We start from the raw sequence: 18321 nt of genomic DNA on the forward strand, positions 1-18321 counted from the left end.
ATGAGGCGGCATAGTTTTAAAGTGAGTGGAGGTAGATATAGGGGAATCGTCAGTTAGGTTCTTTACTCAGAGAGCGGTCAGGGTGTGGAATGCATTGCTGGAGAGGGTAGTGGAGCCAACCTCATTTGGGGCATTTAAGTGGCTATTAGATAGGCATAAAGCATAGGTGGAGGTTAGACAGACCTTAAGTTTACGGCAAATGTTCGGCACAACATGTACCAAAGGGCTTGTACTGTGCTATATCATTCTGCGTTCTATGTACACAGTTTAAATTTGATGAATACAGTGCCTCTTAGAAGATAAGGGCACCAGGTGTACAGGAACACCATCAGATTTAAGTTCTTGCCCAAAATCTCTTATTATCCTAGCCTGGGCTAACAGTGTGGAGCTGGAGGAACACAGTAGGCCAGGCAGCATCAGAGGAGCAGGAAAGTTGACGTTTCCCATCGGGAGAAACATCAGCTTTCTTGCTCCTCTGATGCTGCCTGGCCTGCTGTGTTCCTCCAGCTCCACACTATTATATCTGACTTCAGTACCTGCAGTTCTTACTATCTCATCCTAACCGGAGACATTTTTGACTACTTCTTTGTGTTGATGCTGGATCAAATCCTTATCAAGCAGTACTACATGACCATGTTCAACACAACAATTCAAGAAGGTGCCTCAACATCATCTTCAGGGCAACGAGGGACAGGTAATAAAATTCTGGCTCAGCCAGCAACATCCATATCCTGAGAATTACCTTTATAAAAATCTTGCCTCAGAGTCAAATTGGTTGAACACCAATCTAATCAGTCTCTGAAAACAAAGACAGGAGTTTCAGCTCTGAACTGTGTTGGTATTCAGCAGCATACCCACATCTGTTGGGTGTAGCAATAGGATTAGGTCTCATGGATAGGTCGTTGTTATAAAACTTAAAAGCCTTCTTTGACAAGGGGCTTACCACTCAATTCTGCGGTAAAATTGGGTAATGGAAACGACCAGAGTGACTGCTGATAAAGCCAATACATCCTTTAATTAGGATATGTCTTCCTTGCCTGCCAATGAGTGGATGTTAACAGCAATGTACGGCAGCTGCTGACCAATAAGGTGGAGCTTCAGCACCTCTGACAGTGTGGCACTCCCACAGTATAGAAATTTGAGTATATGAATACATGATTTTCCAAAATTCTGAACTGGTAAAATGAAAAGTTTACAACTGCAAAACTCCTGAAAAACCATTAAATGGTTTGGTCACAATCTTTCATCTTCACATGTAGTCTGGCTTACTCCTTATATCCAATTTTTTTTAAGGTAACTCTTTTAAGACAATCTGTAGGCCCCATAAATTGATAACATTTACCAATTTCTTCTTTATTTGTTGTTTCTGCATTGAACTCCTCTGCTAGCGAACGACATCGCACAAGTCGTAGAAAAGCAGCATTCCTGCCTGGTGGGGGAGAAAGCCATGGTTACGATTAGGAACAATACCATTCGAAACAAAATACTCAGGAGTGTCATCATCTCCTCCCGCTTCTGATTAAATTGCAGATGAGTTCTGTTATTGAGAAAAGTTGGAAAAAATAGTTACAAACTTACAACACTAAATATCTTTATAGGTGCAAATTAGATCGCAATAGAATAGTAATTTATTGTCACTTGTATTTATGAAAATATAATGAGACATGTATAAGTCACTGTAACTTGGTGATATTTTAATTATAGAAATAATGAAAAGAAATAGTTGAAACAAAGTTACAAAGTTCATTTTCTGTTCTCTCCACAACTCCCAAGTTTACGAAATGGATAAGGAACGCAGAGAACCACGTCCAAAATGACTCCACCATTGCTGAAGCAGTCCCCTGCCGCCAGAAGACCATTAGGCCAGACCCACCAGTCTGGCACATAGCAAGACATCTGATTTTGACTGGGCTAAGAATGAAATCTAGCAATGGGATGCCTAATTGGGATATAACTCAGATGCTAGAATTCAGTCGCCAAATCTTTTCGCCTCTCTTACCTCCTTTAAAGGTGTGATTTGACTGAATGCAGAACAGGCCAAAGGGGCTGAATGGCCTCTCCCTAACCCACCATTAAAGCCTGTGCACATTTATTAAGCTTCTGGGCACCTGTCCAAATGTCTCCTGATATGTCAGTTTCTGTCTGATGTGTAATTCTGTGAAGAGCCTTGGGATGTTTTGCTCGTTAAAAAGGAAGCATTGTTAAATGCAAGCATTTTGTCTGAACAGCAGGACTGGAGAAACATTTGGAACGCCCCCAGGCTGCCCTACAACCAGCAAAAGCTGGTTCGGACAGCAGCAGTGAAGGAGGAACTAGCAGCTACAGAAAAACCCATGTGTGAGATGAGTAGAAAAGTTACGCAAACCTAATCACTTGATCTCCTCAATGATGCCCACGCGTTAACCATAAAGCGTGTCAAAACAACACCGGAATTTCCAGCATCATGAGGAACCACACATTTCTGAAATAAGCCCAAGTGGCATGAATAATCAAAACATAAAATGGTGCTAGTGTAAAAAGTAGTGATCAGGAAAACATGAAATTTGTCTCTTCATTCCCAAAATATGGGCATCATTGACATTAATGTTCATTCTTAACTGCTCTGCAAAGACAGTATGGGCCTTCTTCTTAAAGTTCTAATCCATCTGCTTGGCCACATCATACAGTAGTGAGGAGTCAACCACTTTGGTGTGAAACTGGAGTCATACGTAAACAAAAGCAGGCAACGACAGCAGATTTCCTTTGCTAAAGAATGTTAGTGAATCAACAGTATATTCAGAAAATCCCACATCTCTTTTTTTCTATATTTTCTAACTAGAATATAAAATTTGTAAGTTCAGGATAGGACTTGAACTCATTCTCTAAGTAATGTGTCCAGTGATGTAACCACAACATTACCCTAGCCACTTTGTCACTTCATGTACTTTGATAACAATAAGCCCTTAGAATATTTATAAAATGACAATGCACTGCCAACAAGAGACTGAAGCAAGGTCACTTACAGAAAAGCCAAATGTCTTTCTCAGAGATGGTATCTGGAGGCTGCAGAAGGAACACAATTCATTTTTAATTTGGACATTTCAACACAAAAACAATAGAAAAAGAAAGCCAAAGATGAACAACAGTCATAACAGACGCTAACCCATTTCCTATCCTCAAATCATAAGCAGAGAAAACCATAGAAATATACGTATAATTTTTAAGGTTCATTTCTGTAAGCTTGGATTTTTGGCTTTAAATGAGTAATCGGTGGATTTGGGATAATTACTTGGATAGAAATAGTGTACAATGTATTGGGAACTGGCGGATTTCCTAATATCAATGACGCTCATTTAATGGGCTGGTGCACACATGATGAGCTGAATAGTCACCTTCTATAAAATCATAAGAAGTTGGAAAAGGAGAGACCATTGGCAGAATTTTGAAGAATAACACTGCACAAGGAATGAACCCTGGACATTTCCAGAGACAAATATTGTTGGTTGGAATCATAGCTAAATCCCACCATTAAATCGGGTAATAGCCAAGTTGATTTGTGAGGCTTAACTTGCTTACATGAAGGGCCTTATTTTAGTTGTTATTTGCAATAAAGTTTAAATCATCGTTTCAATACTTGATTGTGAGATTACTTAATAAACAGTCAGATTAGAGGCAACTTGTGATTTACCCACAACCAATCACATTCTGTAAATTTCAGTCAGAAGCGGCATCCTTTCCTAAATATTTGACGCTGTATTTTTTGATAGTAACTGAAAACCTCTTTCAAGATCTCCAGAACTGAGGAGAATCTCGAAAAGCTTGTGTCGTTCCTTCTTAAAGTAGAGAAGGTGAACAGGAGGAACAAAAGCATAAATTGTTGGAGTAACGGTCTGATAGGAACAGGAATAGGTCCTTTGGTCCATTGAATCTGCCCCAACATTCAATTAAAACTTGGCTGATCTTTTACTTAAACACTTTTCCTGCACTATGTCATATCGCTTACTGAAGTTAATACCTTCCAGAAACCGATCGATTTCTATATTGAACCAGCTCAATGTGCTTCCAAAGCCTTCTGGATATAGACTTCCAAAGATTCACCACCCTAGGAGTGAAAGGTGTTCTCCCTTATCTCAATCTTAAATGGCTGCCATTATCCTGAGATTATATCCCCTAATTGTAGAATCACCAACTGGAGGAAACATTATACAACAGAGCTGTACAGCACAGTACAGGCCCTTTGGCCCACAGTGTTGTGCCGACCTATTGGTTACTGATTTGTGGTTACTCATTTGAGGGCTTCTGAAAAATTTCCAAGTCTGACTCCACCACCACTGCCGGCGGCGCATTCCACATGCCTACCACTTTCTGTGTAAAGGACCTACTTCAGACATCTCCGCTAAACCTTCCTCCTTAAAATTATGCCCATTCATAAGTGTCATTTCTGCCCTCTGACTATCCACTCTGTGCCTCTCATCATCTTGTAAACCTCTATCAAGTCACCTCTCATCCTACTTTGCTCCAATGGAAAAACCCTAGTTCCCGCAACTTTCCTCATAAGACCTGCCCTCCAGTCCAGGTAGTATCCTGGTAAATCTCCTCTACACCCTCCTTAAAACTTCCACATCTTTCCTATAATGAGGTGACCAGAACTGAACACAATATTCCAAAGTGTGGACTAACCAGAGTTTTATAGAGCTTCAGCATAACCTCACGGCTCTTAAACTCAAATCCCCCTGCCAATGAAAGGAAACAAACCATATACCTTCTTTACAACCCTAGCAACTTGGGTAGCAATTTTGAGGGATCTATGGACGTGGACCCCAAGATCTCTGTTCCTCCACACTGCCGAGAATCCTGCCATTAACCATGTATTCTGCATTCAAATTCAACCTTCCAAAATGAATCACTTCACACTTCATTATATCTTATTATATAAGTTTCAATGATATCACCTCTTATTCTTCTAAAGTCTTAGAGAACAAATTTTCCTCAATCCCTACTCATAAGACAATCCCATCATTCTAGAGATAAATCTAGCGAGCATCCATTGAAGTGTGTCTTTGGCTCATAGTTCCTTAGAAATGCTCATGTTGTAATGGTAGTGTTCTTCGTCTGAACCAGAAGGCCAGGGTTCAAGTCTCACCTATTCAAGAGGTGTGTCATAACATCTCTGAACTGGTTGATTAGTAAATATTTATCCTTCCTTCAATAAGGAGACCAAAACTGTACAACTGTAAAACAGGTGAGATTTCACCAAGACGCTACACAACTATAACGAGAAATGTTCTGCAGTCAAACCCCTGTGAAGTGAATGGCAACACAACATTTGCCTTCTGGATAGGTTGCTGCACTTGCGTGCAAGCTTTTAAATAACTCATGATCAAAGATACTCAGATTCCCCTAGGCATCCACACTTCCCAAGTCCTCATCATTTAAGAAATATTCTACCTTTCTGTTTCTCCCCCAAAGTAAATAACTTCATACTTACTTAAATTGTATTGTTTCATTTGCCACATTCTAGCTCAGCAAACCTCTTCAAGCCTATCCAGTTTAATGTCAAAATAAATTTCAAAACATAATTGGTTCCCACATCCAAATCAATTCTGTGAACTGAACAGTTGTGGATCAAGCACTGACCTTCTTGAGTCCCACTAGTAACAATTTGCCACCATGAAAATGATCTGTTTGTTCCTGCTCTGTGTGTTATCCTCTTATGCGAGACCATATCAAAAGCTCCTAAAAATCCAAATACAGTATATCCACAGGACTTCCTTTGTTTAACTACAAGTAACATCCACAAACAACAGGTCTGTAGGTTTTCGTTCTTCCTCCCTTCTTAAACCACACGGTTACAATTAAAGGCTACAGCAACTTTTCTAGAATCTTGATTAGAAAAGGTAACCAATACATCCACTATTATTATTTTCTTCAACTCACTGGGATGAAATTTATCCGGTCCAAAGGATGTATCAATCTTTAATCCAGCTAATTTTTCAAGTACACCCTCTTTACTAATACTAATTTCTACTGGTTCCCCAGCAAAACAAGTCTCTAAGTTACTTAGTATTTCTGGAGGTTTTTTTGTGAAAAAGAGATGAAGAAAACCATTTAGTTTCTCTATTTCCCTGTTCGCTACTCCATGTCCCCATAAACAATTGGCCTGCATTTATCCCTGTTAACATTTTCACTCTTTCATACACTGATAAAACATATAGCAAAACATCCCATGTACTTTATTTGCTTACATGTATATTCCTGTCTATTTCCTTATTGGTTTCTTGATCCTCCTTTGCCAAGTCCTAAATCACACTGAATTCTCAGGCTTGCCACTCTTTCTGCCTTTCATGTTAGCTACTTCCTTTGATCTAATACAATCTTCAAATTCTTCTGTTGACTGTGGTTAATTGGCCTTCCCCACGGAGGGAAGTAGGCTTCTAGTATTTCTTTTGACTATCTACCATCAAATCCTTGTGCATTTTCCCAATCCAAATTAGCCAACATGCCCCTTATACCCTCCAGTTTCCTCGCTCAGACTGGAGACCCTGGTTTTAGAACGTCACATTCAAACTTAAGATTTTTACTCTACCATAGGTAATGGCAATCATTTCCCAAAGGCTTCTTTACAGCAAAGTTATTATTTATCCTTTTGCATTACTCAATACTAAATCCAAAATAGTTTAATTCCTAGGTGAAATAAAAACAGAAACACAGCAGGGTCCGGCCTGATAACTGGCCTAGGGGTAGGTGAGTACAGCTGGCTATGCTAAAAGCAACCCTTGACTTAAGAGGCCTGGGTATGGGGTGGGTATAAAAGTTATAGAAGGATAGAGTCATACTCTAAAGTTACTGATCTCGATGTTGAGTGTTAGAGGCTGCAGGGTACCCAAACAGAAAATGATATGTTATTCTTTGAGTTTGCACTCAGACTTGCTGGAACACTACAGCAGGCCTGCAACAGAAATGATGGTATGGGAACATGGTGGTCTGTTGAAGTGGCAGGCAATTAGAAGCTGAAGTCATTTTTGAGGACAGAATGTAGGTATTCTGCACTTCATTTCCCCAGTGTAGAGGAGACCACACTGAACAGCGAATACAGTAGGCTAGATTGAATGAAATACAGATAAATTGCTGCTTCACCTGGAAGATATGGCTGGGGCCTTGGGCAGTGAGGAAGGAGGTCGTAAATGGGCAGGTACTACACCTTCTATGATTAAATAGGAAGGTGCCTTAGGGGTGGGGAAATGGTGTTGGAAGTGGAAGAAGAATGGACCAGAGAAACTGTCCCACAGAATGCTTACAGTGGACAGGAATGTATGTCTAGTTGTGGCTTCCTATTGGAGATGACACAATTGTCACCTACTCCTGGTGTCTGACCATATTATATGGGCTGCTTTCAGTACAGCTCACTCATTCTCTCCTACTCTTAGCATCATTTAATCAGCTTCTCTTCTGCCTGGCCTGCTAACCATTATCTCATTGTTTACCTACCCTTTTCGTATCGCTCTCTTTCTGGGCTCCATCTCCGCCTATCTGCTCAGCTCTCCCATCAATCCTCATCTTCAGCATAAATATCACTTTTCCCCAACTGCTAACAGTTCTGTGGAAGAGTCACCAGACATAAGGGTCAACCGTGCTTTCTTCCCACAGATGCTGCTGGACCTGCTGAATTTCAGCAGAATGTTTTGTTTTTGTTTCAGATTTACAACATCTGCAGTTCTATGTTTTGTTTCAATTCCTAGTTGGGCGCTGAAAATGTGAAACGAATTAAATCTATATCAAGAAAATGAAAAATGGGTTACATTGTCAGGGATACTGTTTTCTCAGATCAGATATTAAACCAAGGCCTGATCCGAATTTGGTGTGGGTGGATATAGCATATTCACAGTTATTGCTGGAAGGAGAGATCAGAATTTTCCCCGCTCTCGTCAACTGGATCATAATCAGTTCAGGGTAATCATTCTTCACATTTAGTTTTAATGGGATTGGTGGCTTCCACCAAGCAATTCTTTAGTAAAAAGGGGGTAAAAAAGGAGTAAAATCCTCAGTGACTTTACCCTGCCAATAGATTCCAGTATTTCAGTGACATAATCACTTATAACAGATGCATCTTCTTTTGCCTTTTCACGGTATCTGTAAGAAAGAGAGAGAAAGAGAATTAAATACACAGACAGAACACAGTAACAAGAACAAAGCTTTTGAGAAGATTTGTAGTGCAGGTTGTGAACAAGGTTGCAGGTTTGCTCGCCAAGCCGGTGTGTTTGATTGCAGACATTTCGTTACCCTGATTTGATTTCTAAAGAAGGATCCCAACCCGAAACGTCAGCTTTCCTGCTCCTCTGACGCTGCCTGGCCTGCTGTGTTCCTCCAACTCCACACTGTTTTAGACCCTGTGTACAAACCACTGAAAAACAGAACCGGAAGTGATGCCAACCACCCCAGTAAACCAAGGCATGTAAATAACAAGCAGGACAGAACACCAATGCTTCACCAGATTCACACTGATGATGTTACCTAGCAGGGTGACAAAAGGTCTGCAACCAAACATACCGGCGTGAGGAGTGAGTCTACAACCTTGTAACAAGAGCAGTCAACTACTTAAAACTAGGCATCAAATAAAATGATGTAAAGGGTGGAGATGATCGCCAGTCCTGTGATCCTGTGTAGTATGGAGCAAGTATCACCTTGCTTGAGATTCCATCATTCCTAAAAGTTGACAGAACAAGATCCTTCTGTTCAAGCTGCTATGAAGAGCTGTGACAGGCCAAAACCACTCTGAAGGGCAAGATCCAACAGGCCAAGGAGCTTTCTGTAATCTGATCCTGTGACTGTGACCAATTTCAAAATGTAAATTCTAGCTGACGTCTGATGAAAGGTCTGAGCTGACACACAACACACTTTCAAGGTGATAACTACCTGCAATGTATTTACAGCAACATCTGGTTCATTCAAATCCTGGTATCAATTCTTAATGCATGAGAGACAGGGCCTATTGGTATGGGAGCTTTAATCCTATTTAAAGTCCTATTTAATAATCCTATTTAAAAGTTCCATTTTAATAGAAATACACCAGAAGCCCAAATGCTTTAAAATGAAAAATAGTTGAGTATTAAAAGTATTTACAGTATAGAATCAGGCCATCTGGGCCAACAGGTTCATTTTGGAAGCTGTGTGCCATATATGTACATTAGTGGCTGAAGGACCGAGGGTAATGGATGAACTGAAGGGAATCTATAGTAGGCAGGAAATGGTATTGGACAGACTGTTAGGTCTGCAGGCTGATAAGTCCCTGGGACCTGATGGTCTGCATTCCAGGGTACTTAAGGAGGTGGCTCTAGAAATTGTGGACGCATTGGTAATTATTTTCCAAGGTTCTATAGACTCAGGATCAGTTCCTGCGGATTGAACGGTGGCAAATGTTGTCCCACTTTTCAAGAAAGGAGGGAGTGAGAGAACAGGAAATTATAGACTGGTTAGCCTGACGTCAGTGGTGGGAAAGATGCTGGAGTCAATTGTAAGAGATGAAATTACGATTCATTTGGAAAGCAGTAACAGGATAGGTCAGAGTCAGCATGGATTTACGAAGGGGAAATCGTGCTTGACTAATCTGGAATTTTTTGAGGATGTATCTATGAAGATGGATAGGGGAGAGCCAGTGGATGTAGTGTACCTGGACTTTCAGGAAAGCCTTTGACAAAGTCCCACATTGGAGATTGGTGAACAAAATGAGGGCACATGGTATTGGGGGCAAAATACTGAGTTGGATTGAAAATTGGCTAGCTGACAGGAAGCAAAGAGTAGTGATAAACGGGTTCCTTTCGGAATGGCAGGCAGTGACCAGTGGGGTACCACCAGGCTCGGTGCTGAAACCGCAGCTGTTTACGATATATATTAATGGTATAGACAAAGGCATTAAAAGTAATATTAGCAAATTTGCTGATGACACAAAGTTGGGTGGCAGTGTGAAATGTGAAGAAGATGTTATGAGAATACAGGGTGACTTGGACAGTTTAGGTGAGTGGACAGATGCATGGCAGATGCAGTTTAATGTGAATAAACGTGCGGTTATACAGTTTGGTGGCAAGAACAGGAAGGCAGATTACTATCTAGATGGAGTCAAGTTAGGTAAAGGGGAAGTACAACGAGATCTAGGTGTTCTTGTACATTAGTCAATGAATGCAAGCATGCAGGTACAGCAGGCAGTGAAGAAAGCTAATAGCATGCTGGCCTTCATAACAAGAGGAATTGAGTATAGGAGCAAAGAGGTCCTTCTGCAGCTGTACAGGGCCCTGGTGAGACCACACCTGGAGTATAGTGTGCAGTTTTGGTCTCCAAATTTGAGGAAGGACATTCTTGCTATTGAGGGAGTGCAGCGTAGGTTCACGAGATGAATTCCCAGAATGGCAGGACTATCATATGTTGAAAGACTGGAGCGACTGGGCTTGTATACACTTGAGTTTAGAAGGATGAGAGCGGGATCTGATTGAGGCGTAGAAGATCATTAAGGGATTGGACATTCTGGAGGCAGGAAGCATGTTTCCGCTGATGGGTGAGTCCAGAACCAGAGGACACAGTTTAAAAATAAGGGATAGGCCATTTAGAACAGAGTTGAGGAAAAACTTCTTCACCCAGAGAGTGGTGGATACATGAAATGCTCTGCCCCAGAAGGCAGTGGAGGCCAATTCTCTGGATACATTTAAGAAAGAGATGGATAGAGCTCTTAAAGATAGTGGAATCAAGGGTTATGGGGATGAGCCAGGAAGAACATACTGATTGTGGATGATCAGCCAAGATCATAATGAATGGTGGTATTGGCTCAAAGGGCTGAACGGTCTACTCCAGCACCTATTGTCTATTGTCTTGGCACTGAAATAGGTATAAGACCCAGGATGTATCAAAGTTTACTGAAGGTCTGCATTCAAAGAGGCAGAACATGGTAGATGAGGTCATAGAATCTCATTGTTGAAGACTCCGAGACAGACTTGTGCATGGGCTGTGGGTATCACTGCCCAGACTAGCTTTTACTGTCCACCCCCAATTGCTCACAGTACAGTTAAGAGTCAACCATATTGATCTGGCCTACTTGTGACTTCAGACCCAGTTAAGGACAGTGGATGTCCTTCTCTGAAGGACATAATTGAACCAGACAGGCTTTTAAAACAAAATGACAGCTACCATTAGGCCAGTTCACTAACAATGAAATCAAATTTAATCACCTGCTGGGCAGAGATTCAAACCCACATCTTCACAGCATTAGCCTGGGGTCTGGACTGCTGGTCCAGTGACATTATCATACACCAACTGCCTCCACTGTGTAGTTTAGTGGGTTTTCACACAATCCCCTTTAGTACTGAAACCAGAATCTAAGCCATTCCTACACTGGAGAATTTCCAATCTGTTGTTAGTGATTCTGCACGAAGGAAAATAATAAAAACTTAAATTCCTACAAATCGTGGCCAGGGCTGATTTGTACGCTCACTTAAAAAGATGATATGGAAGGCTGCTGTGAAAAGTCAAAAATTCGTTTACTACATGTAACTCTTCTAATATGCCCAAGTAAAAACAATAATTTGCATTTATATTGCGCTGCTTATTTCTTCAAGATATCCCAAAACATTTCGTTAACAATGATATACTTTCAAAGTTCAGTCACTGTTGTCAAAGAAATTTAACAACTAATCTGCAAGCAGCAAAATTGCACAAACCAAATTGGAATAAATCAGATTGCATACTTGAGTGATTATGTTTGCAGCATAAATGAAGGTTCGAAGGCTAAGAGAATGCAGCTGTTCTTTTCTCTGAAGGGCAATGACAGCTTATATAGCAACATTAATGTAATGATATGATCCAATGTGTTTCACACAGCATTACAAACAAAGTGTGACAAGATATTTGGGAGATATTAGGACAGATGACCAAATCCTTATCAAAGAGGAAGGTTTAAAAGGACTGTCTTGAAAAGGAAAGCAAAGCGTAGAGAAAAAAAGGTGCGGGAAGGGAATTCCAACACTTGGGGCTTGGGAAACAACAGGGCATGGCCACTGATGTAATTATAATCAGGGATGCTCGAGAGACCAGAATTAAATGAGCACAGATCACAGAGAGAGGGAGCAGCAAAATTATGGAGTGATTTGGGGGGAAAAATAAGGACGAGAATTTTAACATCTAGTCATTGTTTAATGAGGAAACAATGAAAGTCAGGGAGCACACAAACATAGATACAGAATGTGTTCATGCAAGTTAAGATATTTTAACTTGCATGATTTATAGGAGGGTTTCCTCAGACTAACCCTAACCTTATTGTAAATGAGCTCAAACACAGGGAAGGTGGGTGGTATTATGGAAGTTGTACAGATGGTCTGAGTGACGGCATGAATAAGAGGTCAGAAGCTCATTTTGTAATTAAATATGGTAAAGGCTGTGTATAGACCGGCTTAACCTCAGACTGTTGCCGGGTAGATGGATGGAGTTAATAGTTAGGTCATGGAGTTCGGAGCCAGGACCAAGAATAATGGCTATTGTCTACTCAACTTTTATAATCTTGGAATCTAATACAATTACTAGCGAAGGCAAGTGTGAGCCAAAAATGTGGCACCCCGACAGTGCGGCACTCCCCCGGCACAGAGCGTCCCATGCCAGACAGTGCGGCACACCCCAAGAACTGAGCGACACATCCCCTGACATGGCAGTACTTCCTCAGCACTGTGTTATGAGCATTAGCGCACATAGGGTGCTCATGTTTTTGGAGTGATTTCAGACCGAATGACCTACTGACTCAGGAGACACTAAAACGTCTGACACTTAAAACCCAGTGAGCAGCGGAATGACCTTTAGTTGTCAGGACAGACCTCTGCAGAGGCAGGCAGGTCATTAGGAAAAATAAAAGCTTTACGTCAGGACATAAGGAGAGTTCTGAAAACAGCTGAGATGATCGGCGGCACTCAAATATACCATACTGTGGAAAAGGCAAACACATTGGTTAAAATATTTTGGTTACATACACGTTCTGTAGTCTAATAAACTTAGATGAATCTGCAATCATATCTGGGATGGTGCCACGTACTGGCAAGTTTCCTAGTCCTTCTTTTTCCACAAACTGCTTCACAGCTCGGGTTAGGATCCAAAATGGAGGACTCTGTGAACAATAAACATAACAAGCATATCAGGTATGGCCTCACACCCGTAGCCATCATTGCAGTTTTAGACAAGCACAGAGGTTACAAGAACAATTCCCATTCAAACTGACATATTTAAACAATTCGGAGATAGTAGGAACTGCAGATGCTGGGGAATCTGAGATAACAAGGTGTAGAGCTGGGTGAACACAGAAGGCCAAGCAGCATCAGAGGAGCAGGAAGGCCAACATTTCTGAAGAAGGGTCTAGGCCTGAAACATCGGCCTTCCTTCTCTTCTGATGCTGCTTGACCTGCTCCGTTCATCCAGCTCTACACCTTATTGTTTAAACAATTCAGTCTTTTTCACCTCCTCCTATCCATGAAACACTATTGCAGCAGTCCTATTCTGGTGCAATGTTGTGAAGTTTAAAAGGCATTGTAGACAAAATTGAAGGCATTGAGCATTCTTCATCAGGAAGTAACACAAATTCTTTCCTGAAATAGTAGATAGTAGCCAGCTACTAAAAGACAACTGACACCAACTAATTCAGCTTACTCTTTAAGAAATTGGTTGAATGAGTTAAAAGTCTTAGAAAGAAGGGGTCACAAACAAAGGGAAATACCAAATTTCAGATCATTATGTACTCTAGTCTGATGGATATGCTCCCCAATTATTAGTCAGTGGATCTCAACACTGTCTTGACCAATAGCTCAATACTTGTTAAACCAAAACTGATTCACTGGGCGAGACCCAGGGATAAATGCGTAGAACATTCTCTTCTTCAGATTAAACGTTCAAATGTTTTCATTAAAAAGGGTTTGTTTTGTCTTTACTTCAAACCTGTGCATTGATGTTGGTGCATCTCTCATCCTTGAACAGCTCCTGTACGTTACTTGGAATCTAAAAAGATACATTTAGAAAGAAGAACATATAATAATAGAAGATTCCATCTCAACTAAAGTATTGAATTATAGAGCACAGAAGGAAGCCATTTGCTCCATCATGACCTTATTCACTCTTTGAAAGTGATACCCGACAAGCTCCAGTCTACTGCTCTTTCGTGATTAGCCTGACAAATGTTTTTCCTTTTCCAGTGCTTTCCAGGTAGCACAGTGGCTCAGCAGTTAGCACTGCTGCCTCACAGTCTCAGGAACCTGGTTTGATCTGACACTTGGGCAGCTGTTCGGGTGGAGTTTTTGCTTTCTCCCAGAGTCTGCTCCGGTTTCCTCCCACAGTCCAAAGATGTGTAGGTTAGGTATATTGGCCATGTTAAATTGCCCCATATAGTGTCCAGGGATGTGCAGGCTAGGTGCATTAGCCACAGGAAATGCAGGCTTACAGGGTAAGGAGAGGGGTTAGGTCTGGGTGGGTTGGTGGACTGAATAGCCTACTAACCACGTCTCTTTGGAAAGTTATCAATGATTCTGCCCTACCAGCCTTTCAGGCAGCATATTTCAGATCATAACTCAATGCAGGTAACACCTCCATATTTCACTCCTCCTTTTCTTAAGCCCATTACATTACATCTACATTACCTGGTTATGATCCCACCAGTCAGTCAGTCATTCATCAAATTTCATCTCAAATCTTCTTTGCAAAACTAACAGATGCACAAGCTAAGATGGTTCGAATGCATTCCTCACCTAAACTTATAGTGCAACAAGCAGCACAGTCATCAACTATCAGCAGTGAGGCTTAACATCTTACTTATCAAGTCAACACAGAGTGGAAATGATGCAAAATTTCTAGGTTTTTGCCCTACCTATGGGAGTGTTCGGAAATTTCAAAACAGGATTTGGAAATTTCAAAAAGTGTGAACCATTGGGAGTGCATTTGAATTCACAAAACATCAAAAATGATCCTCCTGGAGCGGTTAGCAATTTCAACAGTGACCGAAAGCAGACCTGATTCATCTTCTGCAGCTCAAGTCTTTCTTAAAATTTCAGATAATCCTCTCTCTACTCTGTGATTAATGATTTGCTGACTGATACTGACAAGAAAAATCAGCTCTTTACATTTCATTTTCTTTATATGTATTGGCATGGATAGAGGATTGGTTGGCTAGTAGAAAGCAAGGAGTACGGGTAAATGGGTGTTTTTCTGGTTGGTGGTCAGTGGCTAGCGGTGTGCCTCAGGGATCAGTGTTGGGACTGCAATTGCTTACAATTTTGACTGATGATGATTTGGAGTTGGGGACTAATGGGGTGTGTCAAAATTTGCAGATGACACTAAGGTGAGTGGTAGAGCAAAGTGTGCAGAAGACACTGAAAGTCTGCAAAGGGATATAGATAGTCTAAGTGAGTGGGCAAAGGTCTGGCAGATGGAGTACAATGTTGATAAGTGTGAGGTCATCCATTTTGGTAGAAGTAACAGCAAAATGGGCTACGTTTTAAATGGCAAAAAATTGCAGCACGCTGCTGTGCAGGGGGACTTGGGTGTCCTTATGCATGAAATCGCTAAAAGTAAGGTTGCAGGTGCAGCGGGTAATTAAAAAGGCAAATGGAATTTTGTCTGCCATTGCAGGAGGGATGAGTCTAAAAACAGGGAGGCTCGGCTACAGCTGTAAAGGGTCCTGGTGAGGCCACATCTGGAATACTGTGTGCAGCTTTGGTCTCCTTACTTGAGAAGAGATACACTAGCACTGGAGAGGGTGCAGAAGAGATTCACTCTGTTGATTTCAGAGGTGAGGGGTTGGATTATGAGGAGACAGTAGGCTGGCATTATACACATTGGAATTCAGAAGAATGAAGGGAGATCTTGTAGAAACATAAGATAATGAAGAGAATAAATAAGGTGGAGGCAGGGAGGTTGTTTCCACTAGCAGGTGAAGCTAAGACTAGGGGGCATAGCCTCAAAATAAAGAGACACAGATGTAGGATTGAAGTCAGGAGGAACTTCTGCACCCAGAGGGTTGTGAATCTGTGGAATTCCCTGCTCAGTGAAATGGTTGAAGCGACCTCGCTGAATGTGTTCAAGGCAAGGCTACATAAATTTTTAACAGTAAAGGAGTTAAGGGTTATGGTGAGCGGACAGGTAAGTGGAGCCAAGTCTCAAAAAGATCAGCCATGATCTTACTGAATGGCAGGGCAGGCCCAAGGAGCTCCTAGTTCTTATGTTCTTATTTCAGGACTAGAGATGCAAAGTGAGAATTTAACATGCAAGAATGCGAGACAACTGGCACACAACTTGAAAGCAGCTTGCAGTTGAGTAATATCTGTTCCCCTCCAAGCCACACCCATCCTGATTTGGACCTATATTCCCAATCCATCACTCAAAGTCCTGGAACACCTTCATAACAGTACAATGGTTCTTGGACACCAAGGACTGCATGGCTCAAGGCAGCAGCTTACCAGCAGTCTCTGAAATTAGAGATGGATAATGCAGTTTGGGCATGGCGGGCTAGCCCAACATACATGAAACAGTGAAAAAAAAAGAATTACACCCATAGCTTTTAAGATGATACCAAAAAGGTGGTGGTAGACAGAAACAAGATCTCAAGGAAGTTGGCCAAGTCTAAATGGGGAACTGACCTGAAAATACAACAAGTTACCTGCCCTTGCCATGTGTAACACAGCAACTGAGCATCTGAGGGCATGTTCTCCCTCCAAAGTCAACTGAGTTTAAACAGCTGTTACAATTTGCTGAAATCCACTAAAACAGGCAACGTGGTACTGATGTCTCTTATATCCGAATTGTGGCTGTATGAACAGCTGGATAAAGCAGATTAATGACCCTTAGATGAGTTGTCTATTGACCCAGAGTAATTCCACCCATGGCTGGCTAGCTAATGCTCAATCACTTCAGTACTGATGCTGGTTGTATTACAGAAGCAAGGATACAGCCATACACATTCTGTTGACAGCAACTGTGGAGACATTGCAAGTGATGGAACAGCTTCTAAAATGAATGTCCTCTATTATGTCAGCTATACAATCCTGATTATCTGAAGGTATTCAACTTGCAAGCTACAGCCTGGATGGCAAGGCAAGAGGGTACAGCATGACATCAGTAGAAGATACCTTTACCAGTCTTCTGACATTTGTTCATTGGTGTGTCAATCTCATGCTCAACATCAGAAAGCAACAAATATTGGAATAATGGCACCAGCAATTATACCTCAGTTGGATTCAGAGCAGTATTGACATTTTTGATCGCTTCATCAAAGTTTTCTTCATCTTCTGGCGTTCCATTGTCTTTCTTTAATAATCCTGAATTAATTTGCAAGGCAAGAAAATGAAGTAATTAGTGGCCAAGTGGCCATTAAATGAGGAGAACACGCAGCTTCTCTAATCCCTCCATCACTAGTATTATCTTAGTAAATTTCCGCTATCCCTTCTCAAAGGCTTTGATGGTTTTCCTGAAGTACGGGCTTTTGGGCACCAAGCCTTTGTTTATTGTTTTTAAAGACGTGGTTTCAAAATCCCTTTTTTAAACTGCTTTCTCCATTTGTCCTGCCACCTTCCAGGATGGGCAACCTGGCCTCTACAACTCTAGGCCACTTTTTTTTTTTAAAAAATCACTTCCAACATTAACTCCCATTACCACCTCCACCATCCACCCTACCCTGCAACATTCATTCCAGTTAAAATGCGACCATTTAGTTTACATTGTTCATCCCGTTCTTCCCATTAAAATCAGTCATTTGACAGGTTTCAGTTAATATTGGGTCACATGTAGCAGAAAAGTTATAAAAAGGCAGGGTTGGGGGAAACGGCATCTCATATAGTCATTTGTCATCTAGTGCCAAAAATGTAAGTGGATTTTTTGGAATTCACAATGTCAGTCTACAGAGATTCGAATTGCTGATTGAACTGCATGAGCACAATGCTACAGGAACTAATGCTTTGACAAATAAGTTAGGAAGGCCCTAAAGAAAATTAGCTGTTTACGTGTATCAAATCTGACAGAATCATCCAGAAAACCAAAACTAAAATTTCATACCTTGACGCATTAACTCTCGAAATGCCTCCTTTTCTTTGTATGTTTTTGGTAACTGACTATTGTGCTGCATAGTTTGAAAAAAAAGGAAAAGTAAGTTTCTGCTCAAGGAGGCAATGCCAGTCACAAAGACCACGAAAATACAGCACCGATAGCTTTAAAGGGGTATGTCGGGGGTGGGGAAGGGGGAGGTGCAGTGGGCAGGGAGAACCGTTCTTGATTGATAAGGGCATGTAGTTATGGGAAAAGCAGGAGAATGGGATTGAGAGACATATCAGTCATGATTGATTG

General features: G+C 41.3%; 1 protein-coding gene across 1 annotated transcript in view; it reads right to left on the reverse strand.

The window, feature by feature from the left end:
• Positions 1–18321, reverse strand: part of nae1 (nedd8 activating enzyme E1 subunit 1) — a 40882-nt gene that overhangs the window by 8920 nt on the left and 13641 nt on the right. Inside the window, exons 10-16 of the mRNA XM_048546188.2 lie at positions 18034–18097; positions 17209–17300; positions 13933–13992; positions 12978–13111; positions 8034–8109; positions 3003–3042; positions 1343–1429 (exon numbers count right to left, since the gene is read on the reverse strand). Coding sequence (XP_048402145.1) covers positions 1343–1429; positions 3003–3042; positions 8034–8109; positions 12978–13111; positions 13933–13992; positions 17209–17300; positions 18034–18097 — 553 coding nt within the window. The remainder of the gene's footprint in view (positions 1–1342; positions 1430–3002; positions 3043–8033; positions 8110–12977; positions 13112–13932; positions 13993–17208; positions 17301–18033; positions 18098–18321) is intronic.

Source organism: Stegostoma tigrinum, chromosome 16, assembly GCF_030684315.1.
Source record: "Stegostoma tigrinum isolate sSteTig4 chromosome 16, sSteTig4.hap1, whole genome shotgun sequence".
NCBI lineage: Eukaryota > Metazoa > Chordata > Chondrichthyes > Orectolobiformes > Stegostomatidae > Stegostoma > Stegostoma tigrinum.